The sequence below is a fragment of the Heterocephalus glaber genome, unplaced genomic scaffold (genome assembly GCF_053883595.1).
Source record: "Heterocephalus glaber isolate CG9 unplaced genomic scaffold, H.glaber_assembly_v1.0 deba00000621, whole genome shotgun sequence".
In the NCBI taxonomy this organism is placed as follows: Eukaryota; Metazoa; Chordata; class Mammalia; order Rodentia; family Bathyergidae; genus Heterocephalus; species Heterocephalus glaber.
The window spans coordinates 13,402,223-13,425,809 of record NW_028258153.1 but is presented as its reverse complement, the minus strand read 5'-3'; the positions used below and the strand labels follow the sequence as shown (position 1 = coordinate 13,425,809).

The 23,587-nt window shown below is 32.8% G+C and overlaps 1 protein-coding gene across 5 annotated transcripts in view; it reads right to left on the bottom strand.

Annotated features, from left to right (window-relative positions):
• Positions 1 to 23,587, bottom strand: part of Erbb4 (erb-b2 receptor tyrosine kinase 4) — a 1,128,010-nt gene that overhangs the window by 263,438 nt on the left and 840,985 nt on the right. For 2 of the 5 annotated variants that reach the window (XM_004851107.3, XM_004851109.3), the window contains exons 13-16: positions 22,691 to 22,823; positions 16,465 to 16,558; positions 9,652 to 9,806; positions 2,634 to 2,678 (exon numbers count right to left, since the gene is read on the bottom strand). In XM_004851107.3, coding sequence (XP_004851164.1) covers positions 2,634 to 2,678; positions 9,652 to 9,806; positions 16,465 to 16,558; positions 22,691 to 22,823 — 427 coding nt within the window. Of the gene's footprint in view, positions 1 to 2,439; positions 2,515 to 2,633; positions 2,679 to 9,651; positions 9,807 to 16,464; positions 16,559 to 22,690; positions 22,824 to 23,587 lie in introns of all 5 variants that reach the window. The other 3 variants (XM_013074521.3, XM_013074522.3, XM_004851108.3) reach the window with 2 other exon arrangements.

Sequence of the window (23,587 nt, the reverse complement as noted above, 5' to 3'; positions counted from 1 at the left end):
AGCATATGGCCTGGGCATCCAGAAAGGCAATAGGATGGAGAATCCTAATACCACTTTTATTTAAATTTTGGAAATATTAAATCTATATTGACATACTTCAGTAGCCAGCTTTATGATTCCTAAGGCAAAGAGACAGAAATTTCCTCCTTTCCTTCAAAAAGCCCATCAGAAGGCTAGGGATGTACATCAAAGTTCTCTAGGCAACCTTGAGAGACCTCTCTCCTCCCCCTGGAAGATAGGTTCTCTCATTTGCAAGGTTTGAGAATTCTCCATATATAGAAAACTAATATGGTAGCATTCATTGAAAGATTGCTACCAGCCTAACACTGCTATAAGGATACATTCACTATTTTTAACCAATTTAAGAACTATGGTATATTATCATATCCTTTTATACCAGGACACAAGTGAGGCTCAGATAATTTAAGGAACTTACTCCCAGTCTACCTGAAATGGTGGGATTTGGCTTTGAACCAGAAGTTATGATTCCCAAGACTGCAAACTTCACCCCATACTCCAATCTCTCTTATTAGTCAACAGAGATAATTAAAAGAAAATCATCAGAATAAATGAGAAAATATTCTTCAAAGTGATGCAAACAATGACTGAAAGAGGAAAAAATATTTTGTAAATTGAGGAAAAACCCAAGATGAACTGTGGTTTCTAAAACTGCACTTTAGACGTCTGTCCCTTTCTCTCTCCCTCTCCCTCTCTCCTTCTCTCTCTCTCTCCCTCTCTCTCTTCTTTTCTGTTTGTACCACTCTTCCCCTTTCTTTGCTTTGTTTTCCATGAATTTACCTTGCTCTCAACATCTAATTAGTATTGATTGTGCCCACGTGTCAAAGTGCCACTGTTGTATAAATAATTGACTCTAGAACATACTTGGGGGATTTAATGCCCCTATTTTCATCATTAAAAACAATTTATTAAGATATCACTCATTGGCTCACTTTACATTTTAGACATATTTAAAGGCAATAAAAATGGATGCAAAAAAAGGTAAATTCAGTAACAGATGAATCTCATGAATATAATATTTAGCAAAAGAAGCCAGATGTATAGATTTACACTATATGACTGAATTTATATAAATTGACCTATGGTGTTAGAATTCAGCACAGTAGTTACAAGCCTGCCTCCTGGAAGGTGTAAAGGAGCTTCTGGGATTCCATTGCCATTGTGATGTTGGATCTGGCTGATGGTTACATGCCGGTTTCATTGTGGGGTAAATCACTGTACTTTGTACCTGTTTTGTGAATGTTTATGTTATGTTTCAATACAGAAGTTTATATTAAAAGGCCATTCTATATCCACAATTCTCGTTTGCTAGTTTTATGTCATCCACAAAGATACAAGTAATTTGTTTGATAAAGTTAATGATATTTTTATACAGGATTACAAAGTTAGGGTTTTTCTATTTGGGAAATGTTTTATGAGATGTTTTAAAAGTCAAGTTAACTGAAGTATAGTTGATAAGCAGTTAAATTCAAACATTACATAATTTATATACAGCAAAATGTAAAGTTCTCTAGTTTTTCACAAGACCTTTCATTTGTTCAACCATCATCATGATGCAGATATAAAATATTTTTTTTAATATTACTATAAATTCCTTCTTCTCTAATTGACCTCATCTCCCAACTTTCAGCCTCTGGTAAAACTAATTGATTTTCTGACCCTATAGCTTTGTCTTTCCCAAAATGCCATGCAAATCAAATCATATAATATGTATCCTTTACAGTCTGACTCCCTGTAATTTGCAAAATGTATATGAGATTCATCCATATTATGTATAGTAGTAGCTGGTTTCTTTCTATTACTCAGTAGTATTACAATGCATGGATATGCCAAAATGGAAGAACATTTAAGTATATTCCAGTTTTTGGTGATTATGATTAAATATTCATATATAGATTTTGTATGAATGTGGAAAATACATTGTTTTTACTTATAATTCCAAGACATACTTTTACTTGCACAAAATATTTTCTATATAATCTCTATTCTATAGCAATTCTTCTACTTAGAGAATATATTATTCACTTCAAAATAATATAAAATTAGAATGAATTCAAATTATATAAGAAATATAAACACAGACCAATTTTTGCAAATCCTTCCCTTAAAAAATTTCATTTTGTAACTATGTAGAGAATTAAGATGGAAAAAATTCTATAATGTTCTAGATTAATGATTCAAAATCATGTTCAAGTTGTACAAATTTAAATAAATAAGTGGCAGTATATTAATTAGAACTCTGACATACTGAATGAGGAAAAAGAGCTAAAATTTGGTGGCTTGAAAAGCCCAATGCTTCCGTCTTTGTCATAACTCTCTTATTTAATGTATTGGAATTTTAATTCAGCTGGTTAGTATTTTTTCGTCCATGACAGCTGGGAAAAGATTTGAGTGATAAAATGGAAACATGGTAGATGTTACCTAGCATGTTGTGGTAAAGTGGAATGGCCCGTCCATGGGTAGTAAATGCAGTCATGAATAGTGGGACCGTTACACCTGCAGGCAATTATAGAACAGAAAACATCATTCTACATCCACAGTGCCATGCACACACATGCACCGGTGCCCACACGGAACCTCGGAAGAAGGACATGGAAAGCAAGCACACCAAGTACCTATCCATCAGGCCGATGCAGTCTTCAATAGTCGAGCCTATGCACCTGCAGAAGATGCAGATTTTAAAAAAAAATACATGGAGAGAAAAATTAGTCTGATTTAAAAAGAATCATTACGATAAATAATGCCTTGTTAAATTCTTAATTCCCATTACTAGAGATTTTGGACACCATGAATTTAAAACCAGAGAAAAGATTATTGCCTGACGAATACACAGAAATTTTATAGCAATTACCACCCAAGTGGAATGCCAAGAAACATGTCCACAATAAAGGGAATTTTGCACTGCTTCTGTGGCTAACATTCAAACAAACAGAGGTCATTTCTTTGAATTACTATTCATTTGCATCATTCATGATTATATGTCTTGATGAATAACTTGATAGTTCAATGACTGTAATTGTTTTCACATACATAACTTACTTCAAAAGCTTTTAAGTAAAGAACAAAATCAATTAAAAAGAAAACATGAAGAATTCTATATAATATAATAACCTGATGGTTAATGCTTCTTAGAGGTTGCTTTCGGCAGAAAATGAGTTAAAGTGCTTTAATGTTATTACCATGAATACTTTACATAAGCAGGTCATTTTAATCCTTCAATATGACTGTCTTTAAAACATATTTTTCTTTAAACATGAACTTATTTACACAGCAAATTACTGATTTTATCATACTGCAGGTTATTTTCATTGTCTCTTAAAATAGCAATGTCATAACATGAAAGCAAAAACAAATTTTTAAACTGCCATTACATTTAATTCAAACAATAATAGATTTTAAAAACCCTGTAAGTAAATGAATAAACAGAAATTCAAGTAACTAAAGAATCTACTGAGATGAACATTTAAGTAAATTTATGTAAGTATACATAATTCTAATATACAATCTCTAGAATTTCATTTTGAGATGTTATGGAAATATTATTTCTTCCATCTTCTAATCTTCTGGAATCCTTTTTCCCCTTTTCCACAAAAGATAAATAGCTCTAGGAAATTACAGAGATTTGTCCTACATAGCTTATTCAGCTATGGTATATGGAATTGTCTAATTTGACTGGTGATTCCAGAGACTATCTTTCCAAACTCTTAGTTTTTAAATTGAAAAAGAAGTTAAATTTAATCCTAATGTAATGATGTAATGAAGGGCCTATATATGGCTAGAGCACACATGATATTTTTAGGTGACTCCAGACACTACTGAACTAATATAGCTTTTCTAAAATAACAATTAAGTTGCTATACCTCTGCTTCAATAATACTGATTATAACATTCCTACTAGTTAGAGAATTGATTTGCTTGTGTTTTTGTTTTGAGGATTTATTTTGAATAGCAAATTTTAACTTGTAGAACTATGGAAAATATACCTGTGACAAAAGTCTTTAAAAATAAACGAAAGGGAAATAATTCCAGTACATACTACTGAATTAGTATCATACATAATTTATAATCAAAAGCATTAGTAAAAATGAAAAATCAACTACTAAAACATCTTCTAAATTGTCTTATCTGACTTTCTCTTATTCTATTCTGAAGAATATATGTTTTTCTATTACTTCTTCACAATGTTTTTGGAAGAAGATCTTGCTATGTTATAAAATTAATAGTGTACTGTGTATTTCCGAGTGAGAATCTGAAAAGCTACGGTTAGCTTGCAATCTTTACAATAACTCTTGAAAGATAAAAAATATTCAATTGTGAAATTTAACTTGAAGGAAAGTGTGAATAATAAAAGTCCTTCACCCATTCAAAGAAAGAAAACTCATGTTACAGGCCTACTAAAAATGATCCTACTCTTTAAGGAGAAGCAGAGAAAAAAAGACGCATTAGATATTTTTCCTATTTTCATTACGCTCATAATTTATTGAAGGCGATGGATGCATAATTAGGTGTGCACTTATAATGTGGTGAGTGTAGTAAGGCCCAAGACAAAGGGCTTTTAGGAAATAAAGAAACTTGTGCGGCCCCAGAAAGTCATGTTCATCTTTCTGGAGGTGTCAGAAAGCTGGTGGTCAGACTGGTGGAAGCTGGAGTTGGTATGGCAGTGATTTTAGGGGGCAATGAACAGCAGAAGAAAAATCAGAGATCTAAAGAAATACATAGTGTGTATGAACAATTACAAGCAATTCTGGATACTTGTAGTGCAAATTTTGAGTCAACGGAACAAAAATAAGATTGAACATTAGATAGGAGGCAGATTTGGAGGATTATTTGCTTATTAATAAGCTTAATGGAAAAACCACTGTATGGTTTTTAAAAAGTCATGAAATTGTTAAATCTGTATAGTAAATAAATCTCTGCCATGTGGAGGTTAGTCAGCTGGAGGCCAGGTTGATGCTTTTGGCATGAAGAATATTTTAGTTCATATAAAAGGGAGTGGACTGAACTAGTGAAATGGTAACTAGGATACCAGCAAAGGGGTAGATTCAAGAAATGTTTTTAGGAGGAGAAAATAGGAGGTTGATAGCCCATTTAATTATGGAAATAAAAAAGACTTAAGGGATGACATATTTCTAATTGTAAAATAGTACCATCAGTAAGAGAATCCAAGAGGAGAATCACAAATCTTTGTGCGTGTGATGGAGGAGGACTGTTTGATGTTTTGAGTTTTTGTATCTAGAATTTAGTCCTGGTTATTCAACATTAGATAGAAATGTTCCTTGACAGGGGGAAAAATGATTCTGGGGCTACAAGGGGGAAGAACGTATAAATATTATGATCCAATTTGAAATAGTTTATTGGATAAAGTTGAAACAACGTATGTGAATAGATAGCTGAAGGAGAATACATAAAATGAGTAAAGTAGAAATTAATTATTTAATTTCAAGGGTCTTCAATAGCGTATGATATCAGATTCAGTTTTGTGACCAAAAACTGGGAAAAATAATTAACAATAACTGAATGCAGTCTCTTTAAACCAAATCCAAGATGAACTCCAAGAAAGAACAGTTAGTGTAAAGTACAGAGGAGTCTAATAAATCAAGAAGTACTAGAATTTTATTTGTCATTTTCAAGGTCTCTAGAATTCAGGTTGCTTTAAATTGAAAAACAAATTTGAGATTAGGCAATAGTTGAAGGAGGAAATGGGGAGGAGGGACTGAAAGGGAAGGATGTGGTCTCAAAACAGATTGATGAGGAGATGGTGTAGGATATTTGTGATTTAAACATATTTGTAAATGGAAGATGAAAGAAACAAACTAAAGATCAAGGAAAATGAGGGTAGAAGTGAGATAACCTTTCAAAGCAAAAGTCACTATGTATTTAAAGATGCATATTGTATTTCAACTTTTTGTACTTTACATAAGGCACTAATTATCACTGGGTAATTTATATTGATTCAGCAAGGCCATGAAATAAGAGAAACATTAAACTTTTGAAGAGCCAAAATGGCAAATAAGGGAAGGAAATGGGATAGGAAATTTTAAAAAAAACCTCAAAAATAAATCAGTGTTCCAAAATAGAACATTTACAGAAATGTCAGAAAAGTAACCTATGTCCTGTCTGACACATTCCATAACAATACTGGAATTCTGAACACTGAGCCATGTTTTCTTGTACTTTATAGACTATGTACCCTAACAAACACAGTTTACTTATGTGGGGGAAAATTCCTCCAAATTTTTAAATAAACAAAAAAGAAATTTTAAAAATTTTCAATTTAAAGACTATAGACTTAATTCAACAAGCAACTTTATTTCCCTTTATAAATCAATGGATATATTTTGATTATATAAATTTTTAAAATTAAAAAAATTATTCATAAGAGATTAAAGTATATGTGAAATTATGGTTAAAATGGTAACAAAAATTAGTAAATTTTTTAAATGCCCTAAAAAATAAACATTACAGTGTGTATGTTTAACATGCAGATTGGCTTGAAATAAAATCAAAATGAAATTAACATTAAAGTAACATGGACAAAAAGAGATGTTACTGAAGAAATTATAGTTTCTGCATTCACTTCCACCTAATTACATAACAAATTTAGTTTATGAGACCTCTCTTAAAATTCAAATATTGCTAAATACAAATATGGACATCATTCCAAAATTTTAAATTCTTGCTCATTGCTTCAAAATACAGTACAGAAGGATTTGGTCTCTAATAAGATATAAATTAAAAAACAAAAATTAACGATTATGAGTTCCTAGTGATTAAGAGTTGGGTCTTGTTCATTTCTAAACTTGACCTTCACTCTGATGCAGAACAGGTATCCAATGTAACAAAGTTGAAGAATGAATGCAATAAAAATATGCTGTAAAAAGTGTTCTCTAGTCATGGCAAGAAGAGAAAATATTACCTTTTTTTTCTGCTCTAGGAATACTGGTAAGAACCTACTGATAGAGGCTAAGTGAATAACCTTTTTTTTTTTTTTTTGTAAAGAGGATCGAACTCGGGACCTTGCGCTTGCGCAACAGGTGCTGGAACCACTGAGCTGAATCCCCGGCCCTAAATAACCTATTTTTAAAAAGTATCTGAAGAACTTATTAAAACCAATACAGAATTAATGCACTTTTAGAAAGGAAAAGTGCTTTTAAGGTATTACATAGATAATTTTATTTTCAGAAAAATCATTACACAGTATTCAAAGTAAGAACTCTACTCCTAAAAAGTGTAATTGGAAATACTATTTCCATTAACTTGGTTCTTTGATTATCTGACATAATATTGGCATATAAAAGAAAAGCTGCTTTCCCAAGTGCAGCTGTCCTGGTGCACTCACACGTAGTGATACTCAGTTATTACAAGTGTCTAGGAACAAAAATAGTCACTCACCACATCATCCCTACGGCTCCTGTGACCTTTCCATGGAAAGATCATACTTCTGCATGCTCATGTTCAACTTGAACAACAGGGACAGAAGACCTTACCACTTCAGCACAAGACCTCAAAGCATGGTTGGCTGCACAGCAATGGAGTATAATGGGGAATAGGAAATGTAGGATTTCCACTGTTGGGGAGTTCATAAATTCTAATATGGGGCTGGAATCAAAGCACTTTTATGAAGTGAATGAACCTGAAAAATAAGGAGGCAGGATAGCAGGAAGGATAGCAGGAAGCTAAATGAAACTATCAAAATCTACCAGGACTAAGTCAGCCATTAGAGAATACATTTACCTTGGATATTGCTGGGGAGTTTAATATTCAAATTTGGGGAATACAATATTTGAATTTGGGGAATAAGATATTCGAATTCTCTCTCACCATGATTCTGCAGTCATGAGTTGCTAACAGCATCTTCTTGCTATTTATTTGGAGTTCTCATTGATCTGGAGAGAATTGTTCCCTTTTACACCTTCATCCTCCCTTTCGCCTGAGGACCAAATGTTGTTACTATGGTAATTTGATCCTTTTCCATTCCTCCCTACTTCTCTTTCCTTCACACTTTTTTTTAATTATATAATCATGATTTAAAAGGGCAGAGAGGAAGACATGCCAGCCACATATCCAGAGGATGGCTGTGTGATCTCACTTTCATTTCCCTAATGGCTTCATTGTAATTAGATTTGCAAAAACAGCAAAAGGTCTCATTTTGAATGGCAACAGCTGTTGACATCAACATTATATTGAATAATTTAGTGGTTTAATTTTAGCTGCAAAACAATAAAACCCTCTCGTGGATGATTTTAGCAGGCAAACTTTTCTCTTTCTGTTGCTGACTCCTTCTGTTTCAACAGTACCAGTTGTTTTTTTCATGAAATATTTTTCAACTCAAGTGTGCCAAAAACCCACAAGGGGGGCAGTTTATTACTTCTAGCTTCTGTGAAGCAAAGTGTCTATGTGACTATTTCATCCTCCTCCAGCTATGTGTTTATGTACAAACCAAAGAGTTGGCAGTCAGGTCTTGGAAGGTGAATTTAAATTTGAATAGCAGTATATTACTTTACCTTCTGAGAGTCTGCTACTTCACAGAGTGGCTTAAACTGATTTCTTGACCTGTAGGAAATTGTAGCGGCTTCTGCAAATTGATATTTTCTTGGCAGAAAATGATCTCGCTTGCTTAACTTCTTCAATAACCTCTAACAGGTATCCCTTAATCTGGCAGAAAATCTCTTTATGGACCCTCATACCTCTTGCCAGATACAAAGTACTCAAATGATTTTTCAACAAGTGTGCATAGGAACATATGTGTGTGTATGTGTGTGTGTGTGTGTGCGCCTGCGCACATGCATGTGGGAACTCAAAATGCAGAAACAGCTTTGTGGACAGAAGAATAGTTTATGTGAAACCTTCTGGAAAAAAGGAAAGAATAATCCAGACTAAGATAAATTTGATTTCTTTAAAGAAATAGTTCTTGGAATTTGAGAAATAAGTAATATTATTTCTTGTAACTTCAGTGCTTTTGTTCTTTTTTTCTTCATTATTTAACTCTTATCAATATAGTAGGTAATCTAATTAGTATACATTGCATAACACATCCTTTTGAAAGATAGAAAAATGTGTGCCAATCTTTGAATGATCCCACTACAGTTAAAAAAATTGTGTTTGAGAAAAACATGCAAAAATTAATTTTACAAAATGTATTATTTTATGAATGTACATATCACTAAGTTATTCCTTTTCCCTGTCATCATGATATTCACTCATATTTTGTTCAAATAATCTAACAATGTATATCCAAGAGAGATATCCTTACTTTTTGACTGTGACAAGAAAAAAAAAAGAAAACCTGTTAAACATTTAATACCACAAACCTCAAAAATTTGATTACTTTCTTGTCTGAATCTATTGTAAAATTTAGAAGAGTTTCTATACTGAATCCAGAGTACACTTGACATTAGCTTTATGAAGGTGTCAATAGAATGGTTATTGGTAAATGGAAATAGAAATGTTTTAGGAAGTAAAATGTTGATCCTCTTAAATTTCTCTTTAAGTATGAAATACAAAAATGAATAGAGTTTTGTAAGACTATTCTGAATGTAGGGGACTATCTCAGAGATGAAGACACACACACACATGCACCCGTTGACTGGCAACACACCGAAGGCTGAGCTCTTGACCCGCAAGGACACTTACCCTTGGGTGCAGTTTGGGTGGCAGGGATGGCACTCCCGATCCTGATCCGCATACTTGAAAATGAAGCTGTTTGCCCCCTGTAAGCCGTCTGGACACTTTTCCACACAGTTTGGGCCATCTTTAAAATGAGAGCACTTTGTGCAGTTGTCAGGTCCCTGAAATGTGAAAAAGAAAATTGAGAAAAAACTGTTTCCCTCTGAAAGAATTCATGTGTTCAGTTACTGAGACTTCAGTGAGTGGTAAAGAAATTGTCCTCTAGGGAGAACACTTTCAGAAATAAAAATGTAGAGAAAACTATTGTAGTAAAATTAGCACTAAGAGCCCTGACATTCAGTTTTGAAACCCTGGGTGCATGCGAAGTAAGGTTCTTGCAATATTTTCCTTTTGGAAATTAGCAGTTCCCAGATCAATTGATTTCCATATTGTGCCTCTAGCATGACTGAATTTGATTAGCAGAATTGTTCAATGACTTTATCAAAAGGAGGTCAGTATTGTCTTGTTATTCATTCCTGGTGATATGATAATAGAACAATATTTGGTATTAACACATTATTCCATGGGAGGTGCTTCATCACCATCATTGGGAATAGGGAATACTCTTACTAAGTAGTTAATGAAAAAGAGATACAACAGAAATTAGACAACATTATATTTTATGTGAGTGGGGTGTAAATTTTACTTTGGTTATACCGTGGCTTTTGTTGAAAAATAGATCTTAAAATTTACCAGGATGAATTATTAAGAATTAGGCAGTTTGGGTATATAAAAGTAATTTCTAAGTAATTCTTCAAAAATATGCCAAAATTCATATCATATCTATTAATATGAATTTAAGTAAGCCATAGAACATTGCTGAGGGACCTATAAATGCATGTTCTAATAAGAAAATGTCAAAAATTCTAGAACAATGAGTGTACATGGAGAAACTTATCAAAGGATGAAGATGATATAAATATGAGCATGACAAATTTAAATGTAATTGACTTGCTTTATATATGTACAATATACATTTATGTTTTAATGTAAAGTTAATAAGCAACAATAATATAAAGATTTATTTAAAAGTCCCAACAACATTAATCTTTTAAAACTAATGTGAAATAACTAAGAATTTTGCAAAATAAAAATTGTTTATATCTGGTGCAGTTGCTAGTAAACACCCAAGAAATGATGAGTAACATATCCTCAGATCAAAGAAACTTGACAATATTTTGATCCAGATGTTAGTTTACGTATGAAGGCCTCATATTTTCATATTCACCTACTTTAAATATTACTTTCTATAATTCTTTTTTAACACTACATTGTCTCAGGATTTTAAGACCACAGAAACTCTTTGATCACTCCTCCCTGGCACTTCTCCCATCATCCAGCTATGTCTACAGAGTTCATCAATTTTACCAAATCCCACTGAAGACAACTGAGATAAATAGGGTACAATATGAATAGAGAGAAATAAGTATATTAAGTTTGCTATTTAAAAACATTGAATTTTGGAGCTAAGTGTTAACACAATGTACAGACCAGGAGTTCAGGTCATTTCTTAGGAGTGGTTTCTATTCCTATATAATGTTAACCTAAAATCAGCCAGAAATGACAAGTTGGTGATAGCCAGCACCAGGAAGCAAAATAGACTATTTCAAAATTGAAAAAGGGAAGTTCCTAATTAAGAATAGTGGTGTAAAGAAGAAAAGGAAACAAAGAAGAAACTAAAAAAGCCTGAGACTACTTGAGGTATAATCACCCAGCTGTCTATTTTAATATTCTGATGCAAGGCTTAGAGCTAAAAACTTTAAAAATTAGCCTATGAAATCTAATCCCTACTCTACCTGAAGAGTTCACTAATGGTATTTTTAAAATTTCTCCCCCAAAAGAATACTTCACATGCTTCCAATTCTAACACCTGCTCATGGGTACTTAGGCACATAATACCGTCTATTTTACAAAAAATCATTTACTGTGCAGGTATGCTCAGTGGCATGACTTATTGTACAAGATGAGACAGGCTTTTGCAGAACACAGAAGAAAACTTACTATGAGTAAATTAGCAGTTAGAATCTGAATTAGCAATTATTTTTCTATTAAATTCTTGTGATGTGAAAAATTTCCAGACAAATTTAGAAAATGTAAAAAAGTCTGTGAAACCAAATATATTTAAATTTAAGTATATTTTGTGGTAATAAGTCATTTTTGTTTTTCTTTATTTAAGCCTCTCAATTATTTGATTTTTTAATAATGATACAAAGTCAAATATCCTAACCTTAACCCTAAAAGACATCCAGATATATCTCTAACTAAACAAAATAGATCAATTTCCCATTTCATTACCATAAAAGACACTTAAAAATCTGTGTGTCCAAGCTTTACTCTTTTGTCAGATATTTCCAAAGTGTTTCAGAAGCCAGCTGTAGTAATGCTATGATCAAGGTAATAATAGAAAATGAAGGTGAAACGGGGCCATCCTGGCATATGCCAATAATAAGCCCTCTGGGAAGCCGAGGCAGAGGATCACTAGCTCGAGCCCATCCTTGACAACTTTGTGACTTAGCAAGACTCTGTTTCAAAATAAAAAAAAAAAAACAAGAAGAACTGGAATGTGGTTCAGTTCAAAGGCCTTGAGTTCAATACCCACCACTGAAAATGAAAGCAAGAAAGCAAGAAAGAAGGAAAGAAAGAGAGGATGCCATGAATTCAGTGCATCCCAAAATGCTGGGACCTCACAGGGAGAAGGAAACTTTCAAACATTTCCAATAAGAAGGGCAAAAACATCTTTTTCTGAGAGCTATTGCAATAAGAGGGTTATTTATTATGGCAGTACAACAGTTATTCACCTATTTTAGCTTGTGTGAAATTATATTTTAAAAATCAGTCCCTGCCCCGTCTCTTCTCTTTGATTCCTCCCTTTGCAGCGTTGTTTTGGTCTCTTGTAACTTTGATTTCCCTTACTTTTCCTTCCTCTCACATTTCTTTCTTTACCTTTTTCAATAAAACTGTACAGGAATAAGTAACACAGAATGGATAAAAATGTAAAAATAAAGCAATTTAATTAAATTGAAAGAACCAAGCACAGATAGATAAAGATAAAAATGAAAAGGCCTTCTTTTATTTCAAATCTAGTCCTCTCAAGATTATCCTAGACTTCTGTCATATTTACATAGACTAAAACCATTCCTTTTGACATGTAGCTGTCACATGCCCACAAAACACTTGATTCTTGTCACACTAAAGACACTAACGCCTAGGAGATCAAAGTGAAATTGTAAGTGTGAGAAACTCAGAGTCAGAACTTCTATAGTCTAACCATAACTCCATGTCCTACTGATTTACTGATTTGTTTGGAGTCACTTTCTAATCATCATTCATTCAATTTCTTTATATTTTATATATACATATATATGTTATTATTATTAGAGAAACACTGACAAGTTAAATATGACTTGAAAAAATAAACCATAAGAACAGGAAAGGGATTTCCAATTAGTTTGACTTCTTCCTCTGTTTCCTCACAATGTCATTCTCCTGGAGAAGCTTCCAGAAACTCTTGGGTATTCTAAATGATACATGCCTGTGACTTGGCATACTATACCACTTCTGTCCCAATTGAGATAATCAACATGTAGACCCAGAAAAAAGCAAAAACCTTTTTCTGAAAGCTGAAAGCAAGCAACCCCCTAGTGAGAGCCAAATTTGCACCATTATTTGAGCTCAGCCTTGGCAGCTTTTCTAAAAGATACTGAGTTCTGACCTGTTTAGCATTTCAAGGCTCACTGATCACCTACTTAGATTTCCTTGATTGTGTGCTATTAGTTTCCACAGATGTCCAATCTAGCTTTACTGAACTTTCCATCCTTTTGACTCACTGTCTTCTCTAAACTCTGGACATATCAATCCATAGTTTTAGTGCTGGTAGTAATCTTATTTATTTGGACCAACCAATGCTGCCATTATAGAACAAAATGTGTCCATTATAAACTTATTCTTCACTCCCTCTTAATTATCCAACACTTTGAAAACTGCCAGAGCATTAACTTTTGGTTTTCTAATATTTATTTTGTATAAACTGTCCTAATCCCTTTGAGGAATACATTAATAAACAAATCAACTGTAAAAATATACACATTAATTCTGTGAAACTGGTTATTGGGTTATTCAATAGTGTAATTTTGTACAAGAAGCAGCATAAGGAGTAGAAATAGCATGTGACAGTCAGCAAGCACTCTAAGACTGGGTGCTGGATTATGGTTTCATAGACAATGAACAATTCATTTTGTAATTCTTAGATTTTTTTCTCAGATTATTCTGGCATGAGAAAAACACCTAAAGACAAGGAAAGAAAATGTAGATGAAGAGAGTCAGTGTTAAGAACTAGCACACAAAAAACAATTTGTATTAACTCATGAATATGATTTATTCTGATCATAATAATTCTGAATTTAGTAGGTAAAGGGATCATTGAACATTTTCATTCATGAAAACTAGAGTAGTTGTATTAAAGAGGTGTTATTGAGGACTTTCCTAGCTAACGTTTAATTATCATACAATGAATGTTCCTCGTGAAATTAGACTAGAAAAAAAAGATGTATTAATGAATATATTTAAATTAGTCATAAGCTGATTATTTTTATATAGATGATTAATGGAGCTAAAAGTATTAGTATCTAGGAATATTTTATTTTCTTGAAAAGTAGCAATTGCAAGGAAGTTCAACATACAATAATGAATTCATTTTCAATATACAAAATGGAATAGAGAAAAGACTAATTTGAAAAAATAAAATATATAACGAATGTCTCTGTAGTGAGTTTTGATAAATGTTATTTTTTTTTATTAAGTCTATTGGTACATTTTAGGTATACAATATGATGACATTCATCATTGGGAATTTGTACCTTTACGTGATATATCTTGGTTCTTATTTTTTCCCTATTGATAAATATTTTTGAACATTAATTTTTGATTCTGTTGATATATAAAAACTCAACAATAGGTAAGCTAACAAAGCCTAATTTAAAGTAGGTGTTGAAAAATATTTGATGAGTAAAAGCTTTACATGTTTTCTAGTGTTTTGTTCAAAATAAAAGGGAAAAGGAAAGAAAAATTTATTATGTGTCAAGAAAAAAAAGAAGGTAGGTAACAGTAATAAGAAATAAATGGGAAGTATCAGTTAGACTACAAGCAGCACCCAATAAGGAGTCACAAATTAAATTTTAAGCAATTTTGGCAGTTGCTCCAAATTTTTTTAAAAAACATTTTTATAAACCAGTGCCCAGTATACACTGACTAGATTTAGAGAAATGTGATTCTCAGCTTTGTTCAAAGATGGTCAAATTCTTGATTATATTCCTTGTTTATTGTCAAAGTTTCAGACTTTCTGGAAGAGATCTTATTCTGTGGCAATCAAAAGAAAGTTACCTAATATATTACTTTTACAGGAACTCATATTGCTATTTCAATTTGCTTTAACAACCAATTATGAAATTTACTTCCTTGGTCATGACAGTGCTCTTCATGAACTCACATTCCTCATGCTTCAGATAATCGTCCTATCTGTTGCTGATCACAATGAAAGAGAATAGCTGGATGTGGCCTGTGTACTTACTTGCAATCATCACACATAAATTGCCTTTAGACTTTGGTTCTTCAGGTCAAATACCATTATTTCTTTTTCTCAGAGGTCTGATTTTTCATAATCATCCTATGGTAGTTTGAACTTTTCCAGTTTTCCACATCTTTTTTAGATGAATGTCCAGAACAGCTCAGAAGTTGGAGGGCTCAACAGCTAACAGAAGTTTGGAGGGTTCAATGATATTTTCTTCTGAGCTAATTAACTGCTGAATAAGCACTCTGGTATAAAAATTAACGTTATTTCTATTTTAAATGAAGTCTTACGGTGCGATGTTGAGTTCCTGCCTGTACCCAAATGTTGGGCCCCACATTATCTACTGCAAAATGGTGTAGTAACTGGCAAACTGGAAATTTTTTTAAAGATGGATGAATATGATATTGTGGAACAACAAACGGATATTGATCTTATTATCAAGGAAAAGCTCAGATGATGGAATCCAAAGAGAGATCTAAAAAGTACGAATGATTTTTCTCTCTAAGGATAACTTCAAATTATATGTGGCAACTTGTCCACAAGGCTTTCTTGATCCTACTGGTTCTTCTTGGATTTTTCAATTCTTCTGACATATTATATTGCTTTAGATTTTAGCTCATGAATACTTATATTCTTCTTTCACAGTTCCCTAATAGGAAGTGGTTAAATGAAGATAAGTATCTGTTCTCATTTTTCTCAAATATAACATGAACTTTCACATATGCATATTTCTAAATGTTTCCTCTTTCCAAATTCTTCAAAGCATAGCTCAAGCACTAGTTTCCTGTCACTTTCTTTCTTGTTCCCATCATCTATCTAACAAAGATAAAGTTAGTTTCTCCTTCATTTGCCTTCCTATAACAACTTATACATATTTATTATCCTAATAACACACCTAATTTTACACCTAATTTTACATCTTTCTTTTCAACAATATGCTGTCATCCAAGACAACTTCATGTTTTATACTTCTGTATAAATATATTATTTGGGAAACAGATATTTGTGACTTGAAATATTTGAAAATATTCTATCAAATATTATATCTCAACCACTAAACTACAAGCTTCTCAAGTTTAGAATATTAAACATGTTTCCCAATAGTATCCTATAAATACCTACTGAACAGATGGGTATATACTAAGATGGTGCTATGACAGCATCATACAGGGGACTAAATAAGGTGACACACCCACAGAAGAGTCCACACTTACTGGCCCATGGCACGTGAGGAGGCCCTCTTCCATCTTCTCACACTGGGAGTCACACTCCACGCAGACAGAGCCATTCTCGAACTCCCGAAGTTCACTGTGAAAATACAGCTGCGTGAGGTAGTGAAAGCAAACAAGCTGTCAACTTAACAAATGAAGGAACATCTGCTGAAAGTCCTACTGGCAGAGTAAATTCTTGAGTTTGTTTCTCTATGCACCAGGAGCATCAGAAACATTTTCCTGTACATTAAGGAGTAAGTTTTCCATTAGGAGAAAAGATAAATGGCAGCCAGATGGCTCTCCTTGCCCTCCACTGAGATGGATGACAGACTCATTCTGGAAACCTCTCTCCTGTGAGATATTCTGCCCCTCTTTGAAAACAAAACCAAAAACAAAAACGTAAGTGTGACTTTTCTGATGATACAGCAGAATCATTTTACCTTTTGAATAAGGCTGTGTCTGTTTGTCTCCGTGTAAGATTTTAATGTTTGCTAAAGCTTTAATTTCTAAACTCTGAAACTACAATTGTATTTTTCTTATTGCTAAGCTACACGAATGTTCCCTATCCTTGTCCTTCAAATCCCAAGTCTCTTCAATTTATTTTTGTTGGAACTTCAATACACACTTTGATTTCTTTTCTTCTTTTAAAATATCTGCCTCAGAGAATTAGAGAACATATCTTTTTATGGTAGATTTTATTTTCTTATATATATTGATCTAGTATCATAACATTTCTTTAGTCTAAATTCTTTCTGAAGTAATTCTATATGGTATAAAACTAAAAAAAAACCCTGATGGCTACATCCTAAAACTGTACAATTAAAATCTCCTGGCATGATGGTCAGTACTTCCCATACCCTTACATTTTTCTGTGTGTGTATTACAATGTTATCAGCACCAAAAATTTTTAGTCAAAGTCTGCTATAATTTTTCTTTCAATAACTGGATATAAATCGTCTACCTTATATTTAAACCACTTCATTTCCATTAATATACAAGAAGATGGGGTACTGTGTAAAGACTATATAAAATATCATATAGGAATCATTAACAAAATTTGACTAGGTGTTTATAATTTTAATTAATTTATTAATGTTTTTCTTTATATTCTGCACTACCTTTCCAAACCAATAACATTACAAATACAGCAATTATGGATTAATTATGTGATAAAATCAAATATACTTGCCCTAGAGTGAAGAGTTGGTTTTTTTTTTCATTTGAAGATGAAAAGCTTTAATTAGGATAGAAGACCAAAAGTTAAACTATGTTTTCTATTGGTTAAATTGAGGCTATACTTATTCCAAGGCAAAATAATTAAGTTTAGCCTTCCAAATGAATAGCATAAATGTGAAAGCCACATATTTAGTTGCATGACTTTTGCATTTTTAATGTGAGCCATTAGCTGTCATAGATAAAACCTCTTATGAATTTTTTAAAGTTTAAAATCTTAATTAGAAGAACAGACTTTCCTTTATATGCCACATTGACACGAGTGATATAAAGTTATCTATGGCATGCCTTCGGAATATAACTTTCACAAAGACCTGGTATGAGAGGGTAGTGAAATTGTAGAGAATCAAGAACAATGACTTTAATCAAATTTTATGACAGCAGTCTGTGATCTTCAGCTATTTACTGGTTTTTGTTTGTAGTTTCTTGGGCCATGAAAGAGTTATACTACTAAAAGAAGGCCATAATATTTTTGGTCCTAAAATATTGCTTAGGTTTTTCTTACTCTTTTTTCAAAACCCACTTCTCCATCCATGCAGTTGAGGAGTAAATGCCTGACATGAAAATACAGACACCACTTGTTGTCATCCACAGATTTCCGAGTATCTAGCTTCTGGCTCTCTTTCTTCCTGCTTTCATAAAAGTTCCTTTTTGCTGCCCTTCTTAAATCTTCTGCCCTTTATTCTCACTGTCTCCATCATTGCTCTTTCTTCTCTGTCTGCTAGTGACACTACTCTGAATTTGTCACAGTTCTCCTTTCATTGAAATCTGATCTAACAAATGACATTCTTCTGAGTATCATATTTGTATACTGTTTTGTTTCTTTTAATTTTTTTAATGCTGTAGTGCACAAGTTAGATTGCCCAATTCTATAACTAAGAGTGAATACTGTGGCATCTAGTCCTCCCAAAATTTAAATTCTAGCAACAACACTTATAAACACTCAATAAAAAGAGAAAATAATGTTGCATTGAGAGGTTGTGACTCTTAAATATCAAAATGCCTATAAAGATTTTAGACTAGGGGCCAGGGATTTAGATCAGTAGTGCTGTGCCTGCCTTGCAAGCTCAAGGTCCTGAGTTCCATCTCCAGTATGGAAAAAAGAAAAAAAGATTTTAGACTGTTAAATGCTCTTTGATGTTTCTGTGTTGATCTTAACATTTCAGAAGAGTTGCCAGGTATAAAAAGTTTTAAAGTTTCATTGCAATTATCTTTCTCTTCATTTTGATTGATTATGCATCCAAGTTAAGACTTTCTAAAGTACAGTGACTTATATGATCTGGATTTGAATTATAATCGGCCAGAAATTGATTAAATTTTTCTCCTTCAAAAAGTCCTATTTTGGGGATTTTTTCTTTTCTAGTTTCCAGATAGAAAGATAGATGGATAAGATAGACTCTCTTAAATTTGTTAAATGTGTTTTTGTATTTGACTACTTTTAGCAGTTTTCAAGATGACTATTTTACTTAAATATTTAATCAGCTGCAATTCATAGAGAAAATGGAAATAATGATAAAATTCATGGCAGGAACTTTAACAAGCACTTTACCGCATTTTCTCATTTGATAATCACAACTATCCTATGAATTTGTCACCCTTACTATCCCTGCTTTTTATATAGGAAACTGACTTTAGTTGGTCAAGTGGCATCAGCATGTACTTCCTGCTGCTCAGGAAACTGAGGGAAGAGGATCAGTTGAGCCAAAGTGTTCAAGGCCAGCTAGGGTCAAATAGCCAAATCTCATCTCAAGAACAAAAGAAAGGGAAAAAAAAGAAGAAAAGAAACGAAAGCCAAGTTTAGAATGATTAGAGTTTTGTTAAAGTTTGGACATAAACAACGAAGTTAGGGTCACTCTTCTTCAAAGTTCACCTTAACCAACCAGTTTTGAAAGGAGCTAGCATGTAGCACAAGATGAGAGGCGAGAATTCATCACTAGGCAGGCAAGAAGTGAATCCAATATTTACAAGATATTTACATTTATTATCTTTCAAGGCAGCCCTATGGTTATGGTTTTTTTGGGCACCATTACTACTCTACTGTTCACATTAAACATTTCAAAACTTAACATATTCGATTAAATGATGTAACATGGAAAGAATGTCCAATATCAAAATATAGTATGGTAATCACTGTTTATTTAGGAAACCTGTCTTTTTCTTTTGGTTTGCTTTTATTGTTTTGTAGAAATGTGACAGAGAATAGTATATACATCCACATATTTATAAGTTCCATATTTCTGACAACACTGACACTGAAATATTTTAGAAAAAAATGACATTCTGAAAAATTAAGAGAAGAAAATCAGATGTCCTGAGTTCTAGTGCTGGCTTGATTTTTTAGTGATGTGATTTTAACCAACATTTAATTACACTATGTTTATAAGATGTTGATGTTAGATAAAATGATTACTGAAATCTATTCCTTCTTTAGAACTACAGATGAACTTTAAATTCTTTAATTTTATTAGTACTTCATAGTTCATGAAATTGACAGTCATTTGGGGGGTGCTTACATGTACTTACTACAGCTGTTTTTATCCTCTTCATCTTCCCTCCTCCAGCCATCTCTCTTCCTCCAGTTCTCCATCCCATTTTTCATTCTTGCTGATATCATTAATCATAGCTCATGCTATGGCATGCCATGTTTACATTTAGTGAGGTTATTAGGTTCCTGTACATGGCATATCTTTAGTCTACTTATTTCTCCTTCTTCTCCTCCTCACCCCTTGCCCTTGTTCCCTTGGACCACTTCCCCTTTGCAACAGATCCATCTCCTTGTCATCTTCTATCCATCCTTTATTATTTTCTTCATTTGTCTTTTTTTTTTTCCAGTACTGGGGATCAAACTCAAGACCTTGTGCTTGCAAAGCAGGCGTGCTGCCACTGAGCTAAATCCCTGTTCCCTTTGTGTGTAGTTTGCCTCACTCAAATGAGAGATAACATAGGGTATTTAAGATTATCTGGGGTTTGGGATTTAGCTCAGTGGTTCCACCGCTTTCCTCAGAAGCTCAAGGACTTGAGTTCGATCCCCAGTACCAAAAAAACAAAAACAAAAACAAAACTGTCTCTCTGGTTTATTTCATTCAACATTATATTTTCCAAGTGGATCCATTTCCCCACAGATGTCTCAAATTTGACATTCTTTATAGGTGCATAATATTCAATTATATATAGATACTACATTTTCTTCATCCAATTGTCTGTTGATGAGTATACAGGCTGCTTCCAGGATTTAGCTACTATGAATTGTGTTGCTATGAACATTGGTATGCCTGTATCACCATAGTATGATGACTTAAGTTCTCTGTGGAAGATACCTAGCAGGGGGATAGCTTGGTCATTTGGAATTTCTAATTTAAATTCTTTGAGAGTTCTCCATACTGATTTCTGTAATGGTTGCACTAGTTTACAATCCCACCAACAGTGAAGGAGGAATCCTTTTTGAACACAGCCTTGCTAGCATTTGTTATTGTTTGATTTTTTTAATGATTGCCACTCTTTCTGGAGTAAGATGAAATCTCAGCTTTATTTTTATCATCTTTGTTTTAATTTGCATTTATCTAATGGCCAGAGATGTTGAATATTTTTTTGTATATTTATTGATCATTTGTATTTCTTCCTCTGTGAAGTATCTGTTCTTTTCTTTACTAAACTTTTAATATAACACTTACTTAATGGAACCAAAATCATTTATGATTTATTTTAATGACATCAATTGCTGCACATACAAACATAATTAACCTGAGGTATTTTATATACAGAAAACATCCTTTCATTATGTGAACAAGCATGAAAACAATTCAATGAGACAAGAGGCGTGTATTTTCTATCATTGTTATATATACAAGCTAATTATACCATATAAAATTACAAGCTGAAATATTCCTGGAAAATTACTTAAAACTATCTTTATATTTAGCCTTTAAATTTAATTTTTTCCCTTAAATTTCTTGAAGGGAATTCATTTTGGTCATCTTTTAAAGAAAATATATACCAATAACATTACTATAATTTACTATAAATTGTTATAAATAGATTACTATAAACTGGAAGAAATGGATTTTTATCCTCCTAATATAAAATACAAAACTACAATGCTATTGGGGATTATGGAAATAGATGTCAAAATGAGACAATTATGGAGGCACAAGAAGAAATAAAATGAAAAGCTCTAAAACTATATTTTCCAAAACTGTTCAAAATGCTTTCAGTTTATCAATATGAGAAAACTTGACTTGGGGAAACCCCTAAAAATGCATTACCACACTAAAAAAAGGCAACTGTGATCCATAAAGTAGCTGTAGGAGTATATGAAATGCCATGCAGTAAGGTGCATACTAGGTTTTATTACTGGCAATATGATTATTGCAGTACCAGAGGGAATTTAAAACATTTGACTTAAAATATTGCTCAAGTGATCTAGAAAGTGGTAGAACACTTTAAAAAACCTCTTCAAATAGAAACTACAGACATAGTTTTCCTATAGGGCTAAACAGTTGTCAAAGACAGAAACATGGACTTTTCCTATACACAACCTGAGTGGAAAGAAGAAAAAGTTAATGCTTTAACTATTGATGAAAAGTATAAGGAAAGTGTGAGAAGAAAAAACCCACCAGATTACTATGACCTCTGGAAGGAAAGATTACTTAAAACAATCTTTCACATAAGGAAAATTGAATTACATATTTTAAAATTTTGATAAAGTATAAATTGCTATAATTTTTCAAGAATTATCTAGGCAAACATTTTTTAAATGTATAAATGGTCTTTATATATCAACTCATTCAATTTGTATATGGACTAATTTAAAACCAATTATTTCCCCTGAAAACAATTCTATATGTTGTATCTTTATGCAATAAGAGCTCTCCTGAAATACTTCGACCTGCATATGCATTCTGAAATTTTGCTCATTTCTTTTTTTACCATTTTAAAATCTGAGCTCATTAATGCTTCACAGCTCATGAGGCAATGGTGGCCTTATGTGATGCCTTACCCATCATAGAGGTTACAAGACTCTATGCAGATCCGTCCTCTGCTGAACCGGCGGCAGGACAGGCACTGGTCTGGCCCAGGTCCCCAACAGCCATTGCTAGAACACAGCTGGTTACACACCATTCCTTCTGCAGCTGCAAAACACACCAAAATCAGGGGAAATGAAACAGATTCAGCAAAACCTACACTCTTTTTAAAGGATGCTAAATACCTTTAAATAAATTTGTTTGAAAGAGATCTGTACCAAACACTTTTGGTTGTCTCTCCAGTCAACACATCCCAACCACCTCCAACATCCTCCATATTGCAGAGCTATAGTTACTAAGCACGTACATAATGTTTCATTTTTCATAACACTGAACAAAATCCAATTGTCTACATGAAAACTACAGGGAGGAGAGGTGACTGAATTAAACTTCCAAGATAAGAACCAATCCATGGCTTTCCCAAGCCAACATTTTGTTCCACTAATAAAAATACCAAAGACTTTGATTCAATTCCATCTGAGAGCTTTATAAGGAAATAGAAGAAATAATGCTATCATTAAACAAATAAAAATAATAAAGGAAGATTAAAAATGAAGAAAATATATAGAAGGTAAGAAGAAGACAGAGGACTAGAAGTACAATGTAAGATTTTGCAAGGCTCTGCTGCAGACTGTCTACCTCGGTATTAGTCAGGTTGGCAATGTTAGGAAGAGTACTGAAAGAATAGTCAACCAGTTGCAGTGGTTAGTTACTAAGAAGTACAGTACAGAGATTAAAGTAGTAACAATGGCCTTCAGTCTTATTTCTGTTTTATTTTGACGTGAAAATAGCTAATTTGGGGAACATCTTTTACAATTGCCACTTAGGTTCACTATTTCTCCTCAATGATATTTATTCAGTATATTATTATT